The following is a 19,378-nucleotide window of genomic DNA, read 5'->3' as shown; positions in this document are numbered from 1 at the left end:
ACAGTGGAGGGAGAGAGAGAGTACAGTGGAGGGAGAGAGAGAGTACAGTGGAGGTGGGGAGAGAGAGTACAGTGGAGGTGGGGAGAGAGAGTATAGTGGAGGGAGAGAGAGTACAGTGGAGGTGGGGAGAGAGAGTACAGTGGAGGGAGAGAGAGTACAGTGGAGGGGGAGAGAGAGTACAGTGGAGGGGGAGAGAGAGTACAGTGGAGGGGGAGAGAGTACATTGGAGGGGGAGAGAGAGTACAGTGGAGGGGGAGAGAGAGTACAGTGGAGGGGGAGAGAGAGTACAGTGGAGGGGGAGAGAGTACATTGGAGGGGGAGAGAGAGTACAGTGGAGGGGGAGAGAGAGTACAGTGGAGGGGGAGAGAGAGTACAGTGGAGGGGGAGAGAGAGTACAGTGGAGGGGGAGAGAGAGAGTATAGTGGAGGGGGAGAGAGAGTACAGTGGAGGTGGGGAGAGAGAGTACAGTGGAGGGAGAGAGAGAGTACAGTGGAGGGAGAGAGAGTACAGTGGAGGGAGAGAGAGTACAGTGGAGGGGGAGAGAGTACAGTGGAGGGGGAGAGAGTACAGTGGAGGGGAAGAGAGTACAGTGGAGGGAGAGAGAGTACAGTGGAGGGAGAGAGAGTACAGTGGAGGGAGAGAGAGTACAGTGGAGTGAGAGAGAGTACAGTGGAGGGGGAGAGAGTACAGTGGAGGGAGAGAGAGAGTACAGTGGAGGGGGAGAGAGAGTATAGCAGAGAGGGGGAGAGAGAGTACAGCGGAGGGGGAGAGAGAGTACAGTGGAGGGGGAGAGAGAGTACAGTGGAGGTGGGGAGAGAGAGTATAGTGGAGGGAGAGAGAGTACAGTGGAGGTGGGGTGAGAGAGTACAGTGGAGGGAGAGAGAGAGTACAGTGGAGGGGGAGAGAGAGTACAGTGGAGGGGGAGAGAGAGTACAGTGGAGTGGGAGAGAGAGTACAGTGGAGGGGGAGAGAGAGAGTATAGTGGAGGGAGAGAGAGTACAGTGGAGGTGGGGAGAGAGAGTACAGTGGAGGGAGAGAGAGAGTACAGTGGAGGGAGAGAGAGTACAGTGGAGGGGGAGAGAGTACATTGGAGGGGGAGAGAGAGTACAGTGGAGGGAGAGAGAGAGTACAGTGGAGGGAGAGAGAGTACAGTGGAGGGGGAGAGAGTACAGTGGAGGGGGAGAGAGTACAGTGGAGGGGAAGAGAGTACAGTGGAGGGAGAGAGAGTACAGTGGAGGGGGAGAGAGAGTACAGTGGAGGGAGAGAGAGAGTACAGTGGAGTGAGAGAGAGTACAGTGGAGGGAGAGAGTACAGTGGATGGAGAGAGAGAGTACAGTGGAGGGAGAGAGAGTACAGTGGAGGGGGAGAGAGAGTACAGTGGAGGGGGAGAGAGTACAGTGGAGGGGGACAGAGAGTACAGTGGAGGGGGAGAGAGAGTAAAGTGGAGGGAGAGAGAGAGTCCAGTGGAGGTGGGGAGAGTACAGCGGAGGGAAAGAGAGTACAGTGGAGGGGGAGAGAGAGTACAGTGGAGGGGGAGAGAGAGTACAGTGGAGGGGGAGAGAGTACAGTGGAGGGGGAGAGAGTACAGTGGAGGGGGAGAGAGAGTACAGTGGAGGGGGAGAGAGTACAGTGGAGGGGGAGAGAGAGTACAGTGGAGGGAGAGAGAGAGTACAGTGGAGGGAGAGAGAGAGTACAGTGGAGGGGGAGAGAGAGTACAGTGGAGGGGGAGAGAGAGTACAGTGGATGGAGAGAGAGAGTACAGTGGAGGGGGAGAGAGAGTACAGTGGAGGGAGAGAGAGAGTACAGTGGAGGGAGAGAGAGTACAGTGGAGGGGGAGAGAGTACAGTGGAGGGGGAGAGAGAGTACAGTGGAGTGGGAGAGAGAGTACAGTGGAGGGAGAGAGAGTACAGTGGAGGGGGAGAGACTACAGTGGAGGGAGAGAGAGTACAGCGGAGGGGGAGAGAGAGTACAGTGGAGGGGGAGAGAGTACAGTGGAGGGGGAGAGAGAGTACAGTGGGGGTGTGGGGAGAGAGAGTACAGTGGAGGGAGAGAGAGTACAGTGGAGGGAGAGAGAGAGTACAGTGGAGGTGGGGAGAGGGAGTACAGTGGAGGGTGAGAGAGTACAGTGGAGGTGGGGAGAGTACAGCGGAGGGAGAGAGAGTACAGCGGAGGGGGAGTGATAGTACAGCGGAGGTGGGAAGAGAGTACAGCGGAGGTGGGGAGAGAGTACAGCGGAGGTGGGGAGAGAGTACAGTGGAGGGAGAGAGAGTCCAGTGGAGGGGGAGAGAGAGTCCAGTGGAGGGGGAGAGAGTACAGTGGAGGGAGAGAGAGAGTACAGTGGAGGGGGAGAGAGAGTATAGCAGAGAGGGGGAGAGAGAGTACAGTGGAGGGGGAGAGAGAGTACAGTGGAGGGGGAGAGAGAGTACAGTGGAGTGGGAGAGAGAGTACAGTGGAGGGGGATAGAGAGTACAGTGGAGGGGGAGAGAGAGTACAGTGGAGGTGGGGAGAGAGAGTACAGTGGAGGGGGAGAGAGAGTACAGTGGAGGGGGAGAGAGAGTACTGTGGAGGGGGAGAGAGAGTACAGTGGAGGGAGAGAGAGAGTACAGTGGAGGGGGAGAGAGAGTACAGTGGAGGGGGAGAGAGAGTACAGTGGAGGGGGAGAGAGAGTACAGTGGAGGGGGAGAGAGAGTACAGTGGAGGGGGAGAGAGAGTACAGTGGAGGTGGGGAGAGAGAGTATAGTGGAGGGAGAGAGAGTACAGTGGAGGTGGGGAGAGAGAGTACAGTGGAGGGGGAGAGAGAGTACAGTGGAGGGGGAGAGAGAGTACAGTGGAGGGAGAGAGAGAGTACAGTGGAGGGGGAGAGAGAGTACAGTGGAGGGGGAAAGAGAGTACAGTGGAGGGGGAGAGAGAGTACAGTGGAGGGGGAGAGAGAGTACAGTGGAGGGGGAGAGAGAGAGTATAGTGGAGGGGGAGAGAGAGTACAGTGGAGGTGGGGAGAGAGAGTACAGTGGAGGGAGAGAGAGAGTACAGTGGAGGGAGAGAGAGTACAGTGGAGGGAGAGAGAGTACAGTGGAGGGGGAGAGAGTAAAGTGGAGGGGGAGAGAGTACAGTGGAGGGGAAGAGAGTACAGTGGAGGGAGAGAGAGTACAGTGGAGGGAGAGAGAGTACAGTGGAGGGGGAGAGAGAGTACAGTGGAGGGAGAGAGAGAGTACAGTGGAGTGAGAGAGAGTACAGTGGATGGAGAGAGTACAGTGGATGGAGAGAGAGAGTACAGTGGAGGGGGAGAGAGTACAGTGGAGGGGGAGAGAGTACAGTGGAGGGGGACAGAGAGTACAGTGGAGGGGGAGAGAGTACAGTGGAGGGAGAGAGAGTACAGTGGAGGGAGAGAGAGAGTACAGTGGAGGGAGAGAGAGTACAGTGGAGGGAGAGAGAGTACAGTGGAGGTGGGGAGAGTACAGTGGAGGGAGAGAGAGAGTCCAGTGGAGGGAGAGAGAGTACAGTGGAGGGAGAGAGAGTACAGTGGAGGGAGAGAGAGTACAGTGGAGGGGGAGAGAGAGTACAGTGGAGGGAGAGAGAGTACAGTGGAGGGAGAGAGAGTACAGTGGAGGGGGAGAGAGTACAGTGGAGGGGGAGAGAGTACAGTGGAGGTGGGGAGAGTACAGCGGAGGGAGAGAGAGAGTACAGTGGAGGTGGGGAGAGTACAGCGGAGGGAGAGAGAGTACAGCGGAGGGGGAGAGAGAGTACAGCGGAGGTGGGGAGAGTACAGTGGAGGGAGAGAGAGTGCAGCGGAGGGGTAGAGAGAGTACAGTGGAGGTGGGGAGAGTACAGTGGAGGGAGAGAGAGAGTACAGTGGAGGTGGGGAGAGTACAGCGGAGGGAGAGAGAGTACAGTGGAGGGGGAGAGAGAGTACAGTGGAGGGAGAGAGAGTACAGCGGAGGGGGAGAGAGAGAGTACAGTGGAGGAAGAGAGAGTGCAGTGGAGGGGGAGAGAGAGTTCAGCGGAGGGGGAGAGAGTACAGTGGAGGGAGAGAGAGAGAGTACAGCGGAGGGGGAGAGAGTGTACAGCGGAGGGAGAGAGAGAGTACAGCGGAGGGGGAGAGAGAGTACAGCGGAGGGGGAGAGAGAGTACAGTGGAGGGGGAGAGAGAGTTCAGCGGAGGGGGAGAGAGTACAGTGGAGGGAGAGAGGGAGAGTACAGCGGAGGGGGAGAGAGTGTACAGCGGAGGGAGAGAGAGAGTACAGCGGAGGGGGAGAGAGAGTACAGTGGAGGGGGAGAGAGTACAGTGGAGGGGGAGGGAGAGTACAGCAGAGGGAGAGAGAGTACAGTGGAGGGGGAGAGAGAGTACAGTGGAGGGAGAGAGAGAGTACAGCGGAGGGGGAGAGAGAGTACAGTGGAGGGGGAGAGAGAGTACAGCGGAGGGGGAGAGAGAGTACAGCGGAGGGGGAGAGAGAGTACAGTGGAGGGGGAGAGAGAGTACAGCGGAGGGGGAGAGAGAGTACAGCGGAGGGGGAGAGAGAGTACAGCGGAGGGGGAGAGAGAGTACAGCGGAGGGGGAGAGAGAGTACAGCGGAGGGGGAGAGAGAGTACAGCGGAGGGGGGAGGCAGAGCAGAGGCGATGGTCCTGCAGGAGATGAACTCCAGAGGATTGCTGCGTTGCGTGTCGAGGAGGCCTCATATGGCGGTTTGCTATTTACCGTCCAATGTTAATTCGGCAGACCGGTTCCTGCTCTCGTTTTTTTTCTTCACTTGATCAGAGCTGTTGCCCACTTCCCAACGCCGCATTAGGGGAGGTTCATTGCTGGGATTAACCTTTACTCGATCTTTGTAACCCTCACTGATGGCAGGATCTGATCTCCCTTGGTCATATTGTAAAAGTGGGCTCTTATTACCAGGGGTTACATACTGCCACCGGGTCACATCGTCGCTTTGGAGCCCTCCTTCTGGAAATCCAGGCAGTAGCAAAGAGGAATGTTCATCACCAAACACACGACTCCCACCAACAGCAGCACCTCCTGAAAAACCTGCAACATCATCACTGCTTGAGTTTGGTCGAATGGCAGTCAAATGCTGTTCTTTCCTTTCTATTCACAAGTCTAGGCGAAGGGCCCAGGGCCAGACCACAGGCCCAGGCCCAGACCCAGACCCAGGCCACAGGCCCAGACCACAAGCCAGGACCAGACCCAGACCCAGGCCACAGGCCCAGACCCAGACCATAGGCCCAGGAGGAGAACCAGACCACAGGCCCAGGACCAGCCCACAGGCCAAGGACTAGATAAGAGGTCAGGCCCCCAGTTTAACACCAGTCCCCCAATTTGACCCCAGTCCTCCAGTTTGACCCCAGTCCCCCAGTTAGACCCCAATCCCCTAGTTTGACCCCGGGCCCCAGTCCCCCAGTTTGACCCGAGTCCTCTAGTTTGACCCCAGTCCCCCAGTTTGACCCCAGTGCCCTAGTTTGACCCCAGACCCCCAGTTTGACCCCAGTCCCCTAGTTTGAACCCAGTGCCCCAGTTTGACCCCAGTCCTCCAGTTTGACCCCAGTCCTCTAGTTTGACCCAGGGCCCCAGTCCCCCAGTTTGACCCCAGTCCCCCAGTTTGACCCCAGTCCTCTAGTTTGACCCCAGTCCCCCAGTTTGACTCCAGGCCCCAGTTCCCCGTCCCCCAGTTTGACTCCAGGCCCCAGTTCCCAGTCCCCCAGTTTGACCCCAGTCCCCTAGTTTGACCCTGGGCCCCAGTCCCCCAGTTTAACCCCAGTCCCCCAGTTTGACCCCAGTCCTCCAATCCCCCAATTGGACCGTGGGCCCCCAGTTTGACCCCAGTCCCCTAGTTTAACCCCGGGCCCCAGTCCCCCAGTTTGACCCCAGTCCCCCAGTTTGACCCCAGGCCCGAGTTCCCCATCCCCCAGTCCCCTAGTTTGACCCCGGGCCCCCAGTTTGACCCCAGTCCCCCAGTTTGACCCCGGGCCCCAGTCCCCCAGTTTGACCCCAGTCCCCCAGTTTAACCCCGGGCCCCAGTCCCCCAGTTTGACCCCAGTCCCCCAGTTTAACCCCGGGCCCCAGTCCCCCAGTTTGACCCCAGTCCCCCAGTTTGACCCCAGTCCCCTAGTTTAACCCCGGGCCCCAGTCCCCTAGTTTGACCCAGATTGACCCCAGGACCCAATCATCGGCCCCTCCAGGTTCCAGCTCCTCACCCTGACAGGCCCAAAGCAGGCTGAGGTACTCGAGCCACATGCCAGGCCCGGGGCGTGCCGTTCGCTCCGGGCGATTTAGCCTCCCGTCACCACGGAAACGGGCCAGGCTCCGCTCCCAGCGCGAGGAGGAGGGGCGGGGCCTGGGGAGGGGCGGGGTCGGCAGAGTGGGCGGGGCCTGAGGAGAGGGGCGGGGTCGGTAGAGGGAGAGGGGCGGGGTCGGTAGACGGGGCGGGGCCTGAGGAGAGGGGCGGGGTCGGTAGACGGGGCGGGGCCTGAGGAGAGGGGTGGGGTCGGTAGACGGGGCGGGGCCTGAGGAGAGGGGCGGGGTCGGTAGACGGGGCGGGGCCTGAGGAGAGGGGCGGGGTCGGTAGAGGGGGCGGGGCCTGAGGATATGGCCGGTGTCGGAAGACGGGGCGGCGCCTGAGGAGAGGGGCGGGGTCGGTAGACGGGGCGGGGCCTGAGGAGAGGGGCGGGGTCGGTAGACGGGGCGGGGCCTGAGGAGAGGGGCGGGGTCGGTAGAGGGGGCGGGGCCTGAGGTGACGATATATTGACCCGTCGGCGGCTGTGGAGAAAGGCGTGGCTGGATGAGGGAGGGGCGGAGCTAGATGACGGGGGCGTTCGGCCCGTTTCCCTGGAGACGGGAAACAGGGGCAGGGGGCCAGGCCGTCCGGCCGGGCCTGTTGGACACCGCAGGCTGTATCCTGTCTCGCTGCCACAGGCTCGGGCACCATGTGGTTCCGGACCTGCTTCGCCCTGGCGTGGGTATCTCAGGGTAAGGAACCGGGAAGCGGGCCCTGGGCCTGGGATTAAACGCGGTGTCAGTGTAAGGATTAATCCCAGAGGTCAGTGTAAGGATTAATCCCGGGGGTCAGTGTATGGATTAATCCCGGGGGTCAGTGTAACGATTAATCCCAGGGGTCAGTGTAAGGATTAATCCCGGGTGTCAGTGTAAGGATTAATCCCGGGGGTCAGTGTAAGGATTAATCCCGGGTGTCAGTGTAAGGATTAATCCCGGGGGTCAGTGTAAGGATTAATCCCGGGGGTCAGTGTAAGGATTAATCCCGGGTGTCAGTGTAAGGATTAATCCCGAGGGTCAGTGTAAGGATTAATCCCGGGGGTCAGTGTATGGATTAATCCCAGGGGTCAGTGTAAGGATTAATCCCGGGTGTCAGTGTAAGGATTAATCCCGGGGGTCAGTGTAAGGATTAATCCCGGGTGTCAGTGTAAGGATTAATCCCGGGTGTCAGTGTAAGGATTAATCCCGGGGGTCAGTGTAAGGATTAATCCCGGGGGTCAGTGTAAGGATTAATCCCGGGGGTCAGTGTAAGGATTAATCCCGGGTGTCAGTGTAAGGATTAATCCCGGGGGTCAGTGTAACGATTAATCCCGGGTGTCAGTGTAAGGATTAATCCCGGGTGTCAGTGTAAGGATTAATCCCGGGTGTCAGTGTAAGGATTAATCCCGGGGGTCAGTGTAAGGATTAATCCCAGAGGTCAGTGTATGGATTAATCCCGGGGGTCAGTGTAAGGATTAAATCCGGGGGTCAGTGTATGGATTAATCCCGGGGGTCAGTGTAAGGATTAATCCCGGGTGTCAGTGTAAGGATTAATCCCGGGTGTCAGTGTAAGGATTAATCCCGGGTGTCAGTGTAAGGATTAATCCCGGGTGTCAGTGTAAGGATTAATCCCGGGTGTCAGTGTAAGGATTAATCCCGGGTGTCAGTGTAAGGATTAATCCCGGGTGTCAGTGTAAGGATTAATCCCGGGTGTCAGTGTAAGGATTAATCCCGGGTGTCAGTGTAAGGATTAATCCCGGGTGTCAGTGTAAGGATTAATCCCGGGTGTCAGTGTAAGGATTAATCCCGGGGGTCAGTGTAACGATTAATCCCGGGTGTCAGTGTAAGGATTAATCCCGGGTGTCAGTGTAAGGATTAATCCCGGGTGTCAGTGTAAGGATTAATCCCGGGGGTCAGTGTAAGGATTAATCCCGGGTGTCAGTGTAAGGATTAATCCCGGGTGTCAGTGTAAGGATTAATCCCGGGTGTCAGTGTAAGGATTAATCCCGGGTGTCAGTGTAAGGATTAATCCCGGGTGTCAGTGTAAGGATTAATCCCGGGTGTCAGTGTAAGGATTAATCCCGGGTGTCAGTGTAAGGATTAATCCCGGGTGTCAGTGTAAGGATTAATCCCGGGTGTCAGTGTAAGGATTAATCCCGGGGGTCAGTGTAACGATTAATCCCGGGTGTCAGTGTAAGGATTAATCCCGGGTGTCAGTGTAAGGATTAATCCCGGGTGTCAGTGTAAGGATTAATCCCGGGGGTCAGTGTAAGGATTAATCCCGGGTGTCAGTGTAAGGATTAATCCCGGGTGTCAGTGTAAGGATTAATCCCGGGTGTCAGTGTAAGGATTAATCCCGGGTGTCAGTGTAAGGATTAAATCCGGGGGTCAGTGTAAGGATTAAATCCGGGGGTCAGTGTAAGGATTAAATCCGGGGGTCAGTGTAAGGATTAAATCCGGGGGTCAGTGTAAGGATTAATCCCGGGTGTCAGTGTAAGGATTAAATCCGGGGGTCAGTGTGAGGATTAATCCCGAGGGTCAGTGTAAGGATTAATCCCGAGGGTCAGTGTAAGGATTAAATCCGGGGGTCAGTGTAAGGATTAAATCCGGGGGTCAGTGTAAGGATTAAATCCGGGGGTCAGTGTAAGGATTAATCCCGGGGGTCAGTGTAAGGATTAATCCCGGGGGTCAGTGTAAAGATTAATCCCGGGGGTCAGTGTAAGGTTTAAATCCGGGGGTCAGTGTAAGGATTAATCCCGGGGGTCAGTGTAAGGATTAATCCCGGGTGTCAGTGTAAGGATTAAATCCGGGGGTCAGTGTGAGGATTAATCCCGGGTGTCAGTGTAAGGATTAATCCCGGGGGTCAGTGTAAGGATTAATCCCGGGGGTCAGTGTAAGGATTAATCCCGGGTGTCAGTGTAAGGATTAATCCCGGGTGTCAGTGTAAGGATTAAATCCGGGGGTCAGTGTAAGGATTAATCCCGGGTGTCAGTGTAAGGATTAAATCTGGGGGTCAGTGTCAGGATTAATCCCGTGGTGACTGTAAGGAATTAATAAAGTGGGCCGGATCAATGTAAACATTTTATCGACATCCTATTTAATATCAGCTTTAACTGTCATTATACAGCAGCGAAGAAATCAACGTGTGCTTTTAAGATCTGCTTTAACAATCATTACAGGATAAGGAATAAATCAACCTGTGGGGCTTGTGTCAGCTTGTACTGCCATTGCTGCCCATGAATTTGATCACCCTCTGGGGTTAATGGCAGCCTTAACATGCAATATAGGGCAAGGAAAAGATTCATATCTGGGGATTATGGTGGTTATTTTAGTCATTGCAGGGAAAAAAATTGCTCATGGTGTGTAAATATTAGTTTTGTGACGCATGTTTTTTTTATTCATTTATGGGATGTGGACGTCACTGGCGAGGCCGGCATTTATTGCCCATCCCTAATTGCCCTTGAGAAGGTGGTGGTGAGCCACCTTCTTGAACCGCTGCAGTCTGTGTGGTGAAGGTTCTCCCACAGTGCTGTTAGGAAGGGAGTTCCAGGATTTTGACCCAGCGACGATGAAGGAACGGCGATATATTTCCAAGTCGGGATGGTGTGTGACTTGGAGGGGAACGTGCAGGTGGTATTGTTCCCATGTGCCTGCTGCCCTTGTCCTTCTAGGTGGTAGAGGACGCGGGTTTGAGAGGGGCTGTCAACGAAGTCTTGGCGAGTTGCTGCAGTGCATCCTGTGGATGGTACACACTGCAGCCACTGTGCGCCGGTGGTGAAGGGAGTGAATGTTTAGGGGTTGGATGGGGTGCCAATCAGGCGGGCTGCTTTGTCCTGAATGGTGTCGAACTTCTTGAGTATGTATCACCATGCAGTTTAATATTAGCTTTAATTGTTAGTACAGTGCAAAAATAGATCAACATTTGGGGTTCATATAATGGTTCATTGTCACTACAGGGCAATTGTAAACAATTTTACAACACCAAGTTATAGTCCAGCAATTTTATTTTAAATTCACAAGCTTTCGGAGGCTTCCTCCTTCCTCAGGTGAATGTTGTGGAAAATCAATTTTAAAATAAAATTTCTGGACTATAACTTGGTGTTGTAAAATTGTTTACAATTGTCAACCCCAGTCCATCACTGGCATCGCCACATCATGACTACAGGGCAAGTAATGGATCAACAAGTTGGGTTAATAGCAGCAGTAACTCATTTAAAGGGCAGTGATCGTAATAACCTGAGGGGTTTCATTTTAGCTTTTTCACATCAGGGCAAAAAATAGATCAAAATGTGGAGTTTAATATTACCTTTAACTGTCATTACAAGATGAGGAATTGGTCAGGGTAAGGAATAGATGAACATGTGGTGTTTAATTGTCATTAACACAACTCCTGCCCACATTAAAAATGAAGAATGAAAGAGTTGCTCTTTCAGAGCCCAGGGTTGATGCCAAGGTTCCGTCTGCAGGAGCTGCCTCTCCAGATCACTGTGTGATGGTCAAAGCTCAAGGCCAAAAACAAAATGTGAATCAACACTGACATTTCAGCAAATCCAAGCAATTAGATTGTCAGTGTCGGGTGATCAGTCTCTGGGTTTTTGCCATTTGCAACTAGGTGAGTGAATAATGAGATATAAAGAATGAAACGTCAGGGAAATAATAGCTACGGAGATCTGTGGCCGGTCCCTCCCCTCATCTCTACTCTATCCATGGTCAGAACCTCGAGAGGCTTCTCATCCTTGGGAGGTAAAGTTGTTCGATGAGGTGCACCCTTCCAGTCAGAGTGTGCTGACAGTGTGTGTCCCTCTGCAGGCAGAGAGCAAATGGACAGAGGTTGGAATGAGGATCCTGAGACAGGTGACACCCAAACATCTGCCCAAAAACACCTTAGGGCAGATTTTACAAATCTGTGCTCCCAGTGTGGAGCCATTTCCACCAGAAGAATTCAGTCTACCCTGTTATGTGAATTTTGGAACGTGCAGCACGCAGCTATCTTTCATTGCAGGGCTACCAGCAGAAAAATTACCCCACTCCTGGGGTCGCCGATTCCTCCCTCCCCCCACTCACGGGGTCTCCTATTCCTCCCTCCCCCCACTCACGGGGTCTCCTATTCCTCCCTCCCCCCAGTCCTGGGGTCTCCTCTTCCTCCCTCCCCTCCCCCCAGTCCTGGGGTCTCCTCTTCCTCCCTCCCCTCCCCCCAGTCCTGGGGTCTCCTCTTCCTCCCTCCCCTCCCCCCAGTCCTGGGGTCTCCTCTTCCTCCCTCCCCTCCCCCCAGTCCTGGGGTCTCCTCTTCCTCCCTCCCCTCCCCCCAGTCCTGGGGTCTCCTCTTCCTCCCTCCCCTCCCCCCAGTCCTGGGGTCTCCTCTTCCTCCCTCCCCTCCCCCCAGTCCTGGGGTCTCCTCTTCCTCCCTCCCCTCCCCCCAGTCCTGGGGTCTCCTCTTCCTCCCTCCCCTCCCCCCAGTCCTGGGGTCTCCTCTTCCTCCCTCCCCTCCCCCCAGTCCTGGGGTCTCCTCTTCCTCCCTCTCCTCCCCCCAGTCCTGGGGTCTCCTCTTCCTCCCTCCCCTCCCCCCAGTCCTGGGGTCTCCTCTTCCTCCCTCCCCTCCCCCCAGTCCTGGGGTCTCCTCTTCCTCCCTCCCCTCCCCCCAGTCCTGGGGTCTCCTCTTCCTCCCTCCCCTCCCCCCAGTCCTGGGGTCTCCTCTTCCTCCCTCCCCTCCCCCCAGTCCTGGGGTCTCCTCTTCCTCCCTCCCCTCCCCCCAGTCCTGGGGTCTCCTCTTCCTCCCTCCCCTCCCCCCAGTCCTGGGGTCTCCTCTTCCTCCCTCCCCTCCCCCCAGTCCTGGGGTCTCCACTTCCTCCCTCCCCTCCCCCCACTCCTGGGGTCTCCACTTCCTCCCTCCCCTCCCCCCACTCCTGGGGTCTCCACTTCCTCCCTCCCCTCCCCCCACTCCTGGGGTCTCCACTTCCTCCCTCCCCTCCCCCCACTCCTGGGGTCTCCACTTCCTCATCTCTACCAGTTTCCTCCCCTCCTGAAATCCTTAAATCTAATTTCAAAATGGGCAGTCACTAAGTCGTTCTGAACTTCCGTTGATATGATACAGTCCGTTCCAGGTGACTAACATCATGTAACTTTGGATTAAAGTTGCTGTGAAACACATTTTCCTCCCTTCCTTTGTCCACATTGTAGAATAATCAAACATTAGGTAATCTTTTGAAGATCATTCTCAAAGAGTATAACAACAAAGCTGATATTTCTTGCTGATCTATTAAACTCAACCTATTCATTTCTTGCAGTTTGTACGCAAGCTACGAAAAACTCGGAAACAGAAAAGTACATTTTTGGACCCTTACATAACTCCATTTTATTATCTGGAAATGTCCGAAAAATTATAGACGGCCAACAACTCCAGTGGTCCTTTCTTGACCGTTCACACAAGACATTGATATTGTACCATCCAGTTGGCGTTAGACCTGCAGCTTTCACCTCATATTATCAACACCGGTCAACATATTATGTATCGAACGGAAGCCTGGAGCTGCACAGATTGGAAATGGCTGACAGTGGTATTTATCAGCTGACCATACAAGGATATTACAGTGAGGCACCAAGCAAGCTATTTACTTACTTAGTAATCTTGGATGTTAAAGGTAAGAAGTGCTCATGGTTTGATAGATCATGTTATGTCACACTTGCACAATACAATATCTACCTTCAAAAACAAAATACTGCAGATGCTGGAAATCTGAAATAAAAACAGAAAATGCTGGAAAGCTCAGCAAGTGAGGCAGCATCTGTCTATCTACCTTCCTGTCCCAATCTACAGTTGAGCTGGCTTTCCTCACTCTGCTCTGCCTGCGTCTCCTCCTGCCAATCAGATATCTGTGCTTCCACACATTTCATAGAAAGGTTACAACACGGAAGGAGGCCATTCGGCCCATCGAGTCCGCGCCGGCTCTATGCAAGAGCAATCCGGCTAGTCCCACTCCCTATCCTTTCCCTGTAGCCCTGCAAATTTTTTCCTTTCAAAAACACTAACAAAAACACTTTCCTTTCTAAAACACTAAAAAAAAATTCCAGAAACGTGACAGACTTTTGAAAAACATTTCACTTGTAACCAAGCATTATTACAAGAGCCATTTCTCCACTGTGTCTTTATTCACCTACATTTTTGCCAAGTTCCAGGAGAACTGCTATCGTGAAATGGTTGTTAATGGGCACGTCACTGAAAGCGTCCGGGATTTAATGACCAGCTATTAACATCCCAGTCTCAAAGCAATCCCAGAATATTGTGTGGTATGACTGCTCTCACTCGATGTCTTAAAATGTCATTTACTGAAAGCATCACAGTCGATAAATTAGTACCATAATATTTTTATGGGAAAAATTAAACAAAAAGCAGAACAATCATATCCCTCAATATGAGGTCCAAATCCGCACAGATTCTTACAGCACAGGAGGCCAATCGACCCATCGTGCCTGTGCCGGCTCTCTAAATCAGCTATCCAATTAGCCCCACTCCCCCTGCTCTTTCCTCACAGTCCTGCAAATCTTTCCTTATCAAATTCCCTTTTGAAAGTTACTATTGAATCTGCTTCCACCGTCCTTTCAGGCAGTGCATTCCAGATCATAACAACTCACTGCATAAAACAAATCCTCATCTCCTCTCTGATTCTTTTGCCAATTATCTTAAATCTGTGTCCTCTGGTTACTGACCCTCCTGCCACTGGAAACAGTTTCCCCTACTCTATGAAAACCCCTCATGATTTTGAACACCTCTATTAAATCTCCCCTTAACCTTCTCTGCTCTAATTTGCTCTATCATTCCCTCTTACACGCACACACACTTACTGTTTCTGTGTGACTTTCCGTCCCTCGCTCCATCTTTCTCTCCCTCTCTTGCACTATCTCTGTCTGTCTGTCTATCCCTTATACTGCCTCTAGCTCTCTGTCCTTTTCACACTCGCTGTCTTTTTCTCTCTTACTGTATTTGTCTCTCTTCGCTTTTGGTCTTTCTCTTCCTCTCTGTCACTTTCTTTCTCTGTCTCTCTCTTTATCTTGCTTTCTTTCTGTCTCCTCACTGTATTCCCTCCATCTCTCTTTCGCACTCTTTTACTATCTCTTGCTGACTTTCTTTCTTTGTCTTTTTCTGCTTCTTGCTCACTGTCTCTCTCTGTATCGCACTCTGTCTCATTCCATCTTGCTTTCTAACTTGCTTTCTCTTTCGCTCTATATTGGTACCAATGACATAGGTAGAAAGAGGGATGAGGTCTTGCAGGCATATTTTAGGGAGTTAGGAAAGAGATTAATAAGCAGGACCTTAAAGGTAGTAATCTCCGGATTACTCCTGGTGCCATGCGCTAGTGTGCATTGAAATATGAGGATACAGCAGATAAATGCATGGCTGGAGAGATGGTGCAGGAGGGAGGGCTTTAGATTCCTGGAGCATTGCGACCGGTTCTGGGGGAAGTGGGACCTGTACAGGCTGGATGGGTTGCATCTCAATAGGACAGGGACCAATATTGTCGTGGGGAGGTTTGCTAGTGCCGTTGGGGAGGGTTTAAACTAGTTTGGCAGGGGGATGGGAATCTGGGCATAGATTCAGAAGGGAGAAATGCAGAGCTGGAAACGGAAGGCAGAAAATTAGTATGCGAGTTTGGAAGGCAGAGGAAACAAAGGCTAGAAAATAGACAACAATGCAGAACATACTGAGTCTTACAACACCAGGTTATAGTCCAACAGTTTTATTTGAAAATCACAAGCTTTCGGAGATTATCTCCTTCGTCAGGTGAGTGAGTGAATGAGAGGTTCTCAAATCGCATATCTTATATTAGGCTGGGACACCATCACACCAATCAAAGGTGTCGTTGGTGTTCAGATAGGTTAGCCATGGAAAACAGTAGGTCCCAGTATACTGAATACACAATGGGTCAAATTACACAGACAAAGAGAGAAAGAGACCCGAAAGGCAGTGAGAGATAGAGATAGAGATAGAGAGAGAGAGAGAATGACCCGTTGTATTAAAAACAGATAACTTTTTTTTCCTGCTGGTGGGGTTACGTGTAGCGTGACATGAACCCAAGATCCCGGTTGAGGCCGTCCTCATGGGTGCGGAACTTGGCTATCAATTTCTGATCGACGATTTTGCGTTGACGTGTGTCTCGAAGGCCGCCTTGGAGAATGCTTACCCGAGGATTGGTGGCTGAATGCCCTTGACTGCTAAAGTGTTCCCCGACTGGGAGGGAACCCTCCTGTCTGGCGATTGTTGCACGGTGTCCGTTCATCCGTTGTCGCAGTGTCTGCATGGTCTCGCCAATATACCATGCTCCGGGGCAACCTTTCCTGCAACGTATGAGGTAGACAACGTTGGCCGAGTTACAGGAGTATGAACCATGTACCTGGTGGGTGGTGTCCTTTCGTGTGATGGTGGTATCTGTGTCGATGATCTGGCATATCTTGCAGAGGTTGCTGTGGCAGGGTTGTGTGGTGTCGTGGACGCTGTTCTCCTGAAAGCTGGGTAATTTGCTGCGAATGATGGTTTGTTTGAGGTTGGGTGGCTGTTTGAAGGCGAGTAGTGGAGGCGTGGGGATGGCCTTAGCAAGGTGTTCGTCGTCATTGATGACATGTTGAAGGCTGTGGAGAACATGGCGTAGTTTCTCCGCTCCGGGGAAGTACTGGACGACGAAGGGTACTCTGTTGGTTGCAAACCAAGAGAGAGAGGGGTTTCGAGCCTCCACCTATATACCCCTCTCCCACAATGGTCCTTGCCGTTAAATGAGGCACTTCATGTCTGTTTAATCAGTTCTTACAAAGTCCTTAAGAATCTTTGATGGCTTTTGATGGTCTCTCATCATGTTGCAATTGCTTTTCTCGATGGGACATTGTTAATTCCGATTTGTAGAGCACTTGCCACACGAGGCTTCCTTTTCATCCAACGTCCTAGGTGTCAATTGGTTCTGCTTTAAAACAAAGACATGGCCCCACCATGTCTGGAGCAGTTGCCTCTTTCAATGGCCGACTGCCTCTCTGATCGTCGACCACCTGCTGTAGGTTTTGTATTAAAACAGAGACATGTCTGAAGCAGTAATTCTCCCACATTTCACTGGATGTGTTGTTGATTCTCACCTATCCTTCCATCTTAGGATTTTAGTCAATGGCCAAAGTTTTCCATACTGAGGGAAAAGGTGGAATTCCCAGAATTTTTACAACAGCTAGTCTTTCTAGTACCTCTTCTTTATCAATTTTCAACCCATCCAGTATCTCAACTATATCTTCCTTTACTGAGACTCTGGCAGCATCTTCACCCTTGGTAAAGACAGAAGCAATGTACTCATTTAGTACCTCGGCCATCCCCTGTGCCTCCATGAGTAGATCATTCTCTGTCTGTCTCGCTCGCTTTCTGTCTCGCTCGCTTTCTGTCTCGCTCGCTTTCTGTCTCGCTCGCTTTCTGTCTCGCTCGCTTTCTGTCTCGCTCGCTTTCTGTCTCGCTCGCTTTCTGTCTCGCTCGCTTTCTGTCTCGCTCGCTTTCTGTCTCGCTCGCTTTCTGTCTCGCTCGCTTTCTGTCTCGCTCGCTTTCTGTCTCGCTCGCTTTCTGTCTCGCTCGCTTTCTGTCTCGCTCGCTTTCTGTCTCGCTCGCTTTCTGTCTCGCTCGCTTTCTGTCTCGCTCGCTTTCTGTCTCGCTCGCTTTCTGTCTCGCTCGCTTTCTGTCTCGCTCGCTTTCTGTCTCGCTCGCTTTCTGTCTCGCTCGCTTTCTGTCTCGCTCGCTTTCTGTCTCGCTCGCTTTCTGTCTCGCTCGCTTTCTGTCTCGCTCGCTTTCTGTCTCGCTCGCTTTCTGTCTCGCTCGCTTTCTGTCTCGCTCGCTTTCTGTCTCGCTCGCTTTCTGTCTCGCTCGCTTTCTGTCTCGCTCGCTTTCTGTCTCGCTCGCTTTCTGTCTCGCTCGCTTTCTCTCTCTCTCTCTCAGACTCTCACTCTCTCACTCTCTCATTCTCTCTCTCAGACTCTCACTCATTCTCTGTCTGTCTCACTCACTCTCATTCTCTATCTCTCTCACTCTCTGTCTCTGTCTCTCTCACTCTCTGTCTCTGTCTCTCTCACTCTCTGTCTCTGTCTCTCTCACTCTCTGTCTCTGTCTCTCTCACTCTCTGTCTCTGTCTCTCTCACTCTCTGTCTCTGTCTCTCTCACTCTCCCTCATTCTCTGTCTCTCTCACTCTCCCTCATTCTCTGTCTCTCTCACTCTCCCTCATTCTCTGTCTCTCTCACTCTCCCTCATTCTCTGTCTCTCTCACTCTCCCTCATTCTCTGTCTCTCTCACTCTCCCTCATTCTCTGTCTCTCTCACTCTCCCTCATTCTCTGTCTCTCTCACTCTCCCTCATTCTCTGTCTCTCTCACTCTCCCTCATTCTCTGTCTCTCTCACTCTCCCTCATTCTCTGTCTCTCTCACTCTCTCATCTCTGTCTCTCTCACTCTCTCATTCTCTGTCTCTCACTCTCCCTCATTCTCTGTCTCTCTCACTCTCTCTCATTCTCTGTCTCTCTCACTCTCTCTCATTCTCTGTCTCTCTCACTCTCCCTCACTCTCTGTCACTCTCTGTCTCCCTCACTCTCTGTCTCCCTCACTCTCTGTCTCCCTCACTCTCTGTCTCCCTCACTCTCTGTCTCCCTCACTCTCTGTCTCCCTCACTCTCTGTCTCCCTCACTCTCTGTCTCCCTCACTCTCTGTCTCCCTCACTCTCTGTCTCCCTCACTCTCTGTCTCCCTCACTCTCTGTCTCCCTCACTCTCTGTCTCCCTCACTCTCTGTCTCCCTCACTCTCTGTCTCCCTCACTCTCTGTCTCCTCACTCTCTGTCTCCCTCACTCTCTGTCTCCCTCACTCTCTGTCTCCCTCACTCTCTGTCTCCCTCACTCTCTGTCTCCCTCACTCTCTGTCTCCCTCACTCTCTGTCTCCCTCACTCTCTGTCTCCCTCACTCTCTGTCTCCCTCACTCTCTGTCTCCCTCACTCTCTGTCTCCCTCACTCTCTGTCTCCCTCACTCTCTGTCTCCCTCACTCTCTGTCTCCCTCACTCTCTGTCTCCCTCACTCTCTGTCTCCCTCACTCTCTGTCTCCCTCACTCTCTGTCTCCCTCACTCTCTGTCTCCCTCACTCTCTGTCTCCCTCACTCTCTGTCTCCCTCACTCTCTGTCTCCCTCACTCTCTGTCTCCCTCACTCTCTGTCTCCCTCACTCTCTGTCTCCCTCACTCTCTGTCTCCCTCACTCTCTGTCTCCCTCACTCTCTGTCTCCCTCACTCTCTGTCTCCTCACTCTCTGTCTCCCTCACTCTCTGTCTCCCTCACTCTCTGTCTCCCTCACTCTCTGTCTCCCTCACTCTCTGTCTCCCTCACTCTCTGTCTCCCTCACTCTCTGTCTCCCTCACTCTCTGTCTCCCTCACTCTCTGTCTCCCTCACTCTCTGTCTCCCTCACTCTCTGTCTCCCTCACTCTCTGTCTCCCTCACTCTCTGTCTCCCTCACTCTCTGTCTCCCTCACTCTCTGTCTCCCTCACTCTCTGTCTCCCTCACTCTCTGTCTCCCTCACTCTCTGTCTCCCTCACTCTCTGTCTCCCTCACTCTCTGTCTCCCTCACTCTCTGTCTCCCTCACTCTCTGTCTCCCTCACTCTCTGTCTCCCTCACTCTCTGTCTCCCTCACCTCTGTCTCCCTCACTCTCTGTCTCCCTCACTCTCTGTCTCCCTCACTCTCTGTCTCCCTCACTCTCTGTCTCCCTCACTCTCTGTCTCCCTCACTCTCTGTCTCCCTCACTCTCTGTCTCCCTCACTCTCTGTCTCCCTCACTCTCTGTCTCCCTCACTCTCTGTCTCCCTCACTCTCTGTCTCCCTCACTCTCTGTCTCCCTCACTCTCTGTCTCCCTCACTCTCTGTCTCCCTCACTCTCTGTCTCCCTCACTCTCTGTCTCCCTCACTCTCTGTCTCCCTCACTCTCTGTCTCCTCACTCTCTGTCTCCCTCACTCTCTGTCTCCCTCACTCTCTGTCTCCCTCACTCTCTGTCTCCCTCACTCTCTGTCTCCTCACTCTCTGTCTCCCTCACTCTCTGTCTCCCTCACTCTCTGTCTCCCTCACTCTCTGTCTCCCTCACTCTCTGTCTCCCTCACT

The 19,378-nt window shown here is 53.1% G+C and overlaps 1 protein-coding gene across 3 annotated transcripts in view; it reads right to left on the bottom strand.

Annotated features, from left to right (window-relative positions):
• The window catches only part of LOC137311333 (uncharacterized), a 45,301-nt gene extending 39,006 nt beyond the window's left edge, over positions 1-6,295 (bottom strand). For all 3 annotated transcript variants that reach the window (XM_067978611.1, XM_067978612.1, XM_067978613.1), the window contains exons 1-2: positions 6,187-6,295; positions 4,694-5,020 (exon numbers count right to left, since the gene is read on the bottom strand). In XM_067978611.1, coding sequence (XP_067834712.1) covers positions 4,694-5,020; positions 6,187-6,226 — 367 coding nt within the window. In that variant the 5' untranslated portion in view covers positions 6,227-6,295. The remainder of the gene's footprint in view (positions 1-4,693; positions 5,021-6,186) is intronic.
• Between the last annotated feature and the right edge of the window lie 13,083 nt (positions 6,296-19,378).

The sequence above is a fragment of the Heptranchias perlo genome, unplaced genomic scaffold (genome assembly GCF_035084215.1).
Source record: "Heptranchias perlo isolate sHepPer1 unplaced genomic scaffold, sHepPer1.hap1 HAP1_SCAFFOLD_328, whole genome shotgun sequence".
Classification (NCBI taxonomy): domain Eukaryota; kingdom Metazoa; phylum Chordata; class Chondrichthyes; order Hexanchiformes; family Hexanchidae; genus Heptranchias; species Heptranchias perlo.
The sequence above is the reverse complement of the archived record's forward strand: the minus strand, read 5'-3'. Positions and strand labels throughout refer to the sequence as shown.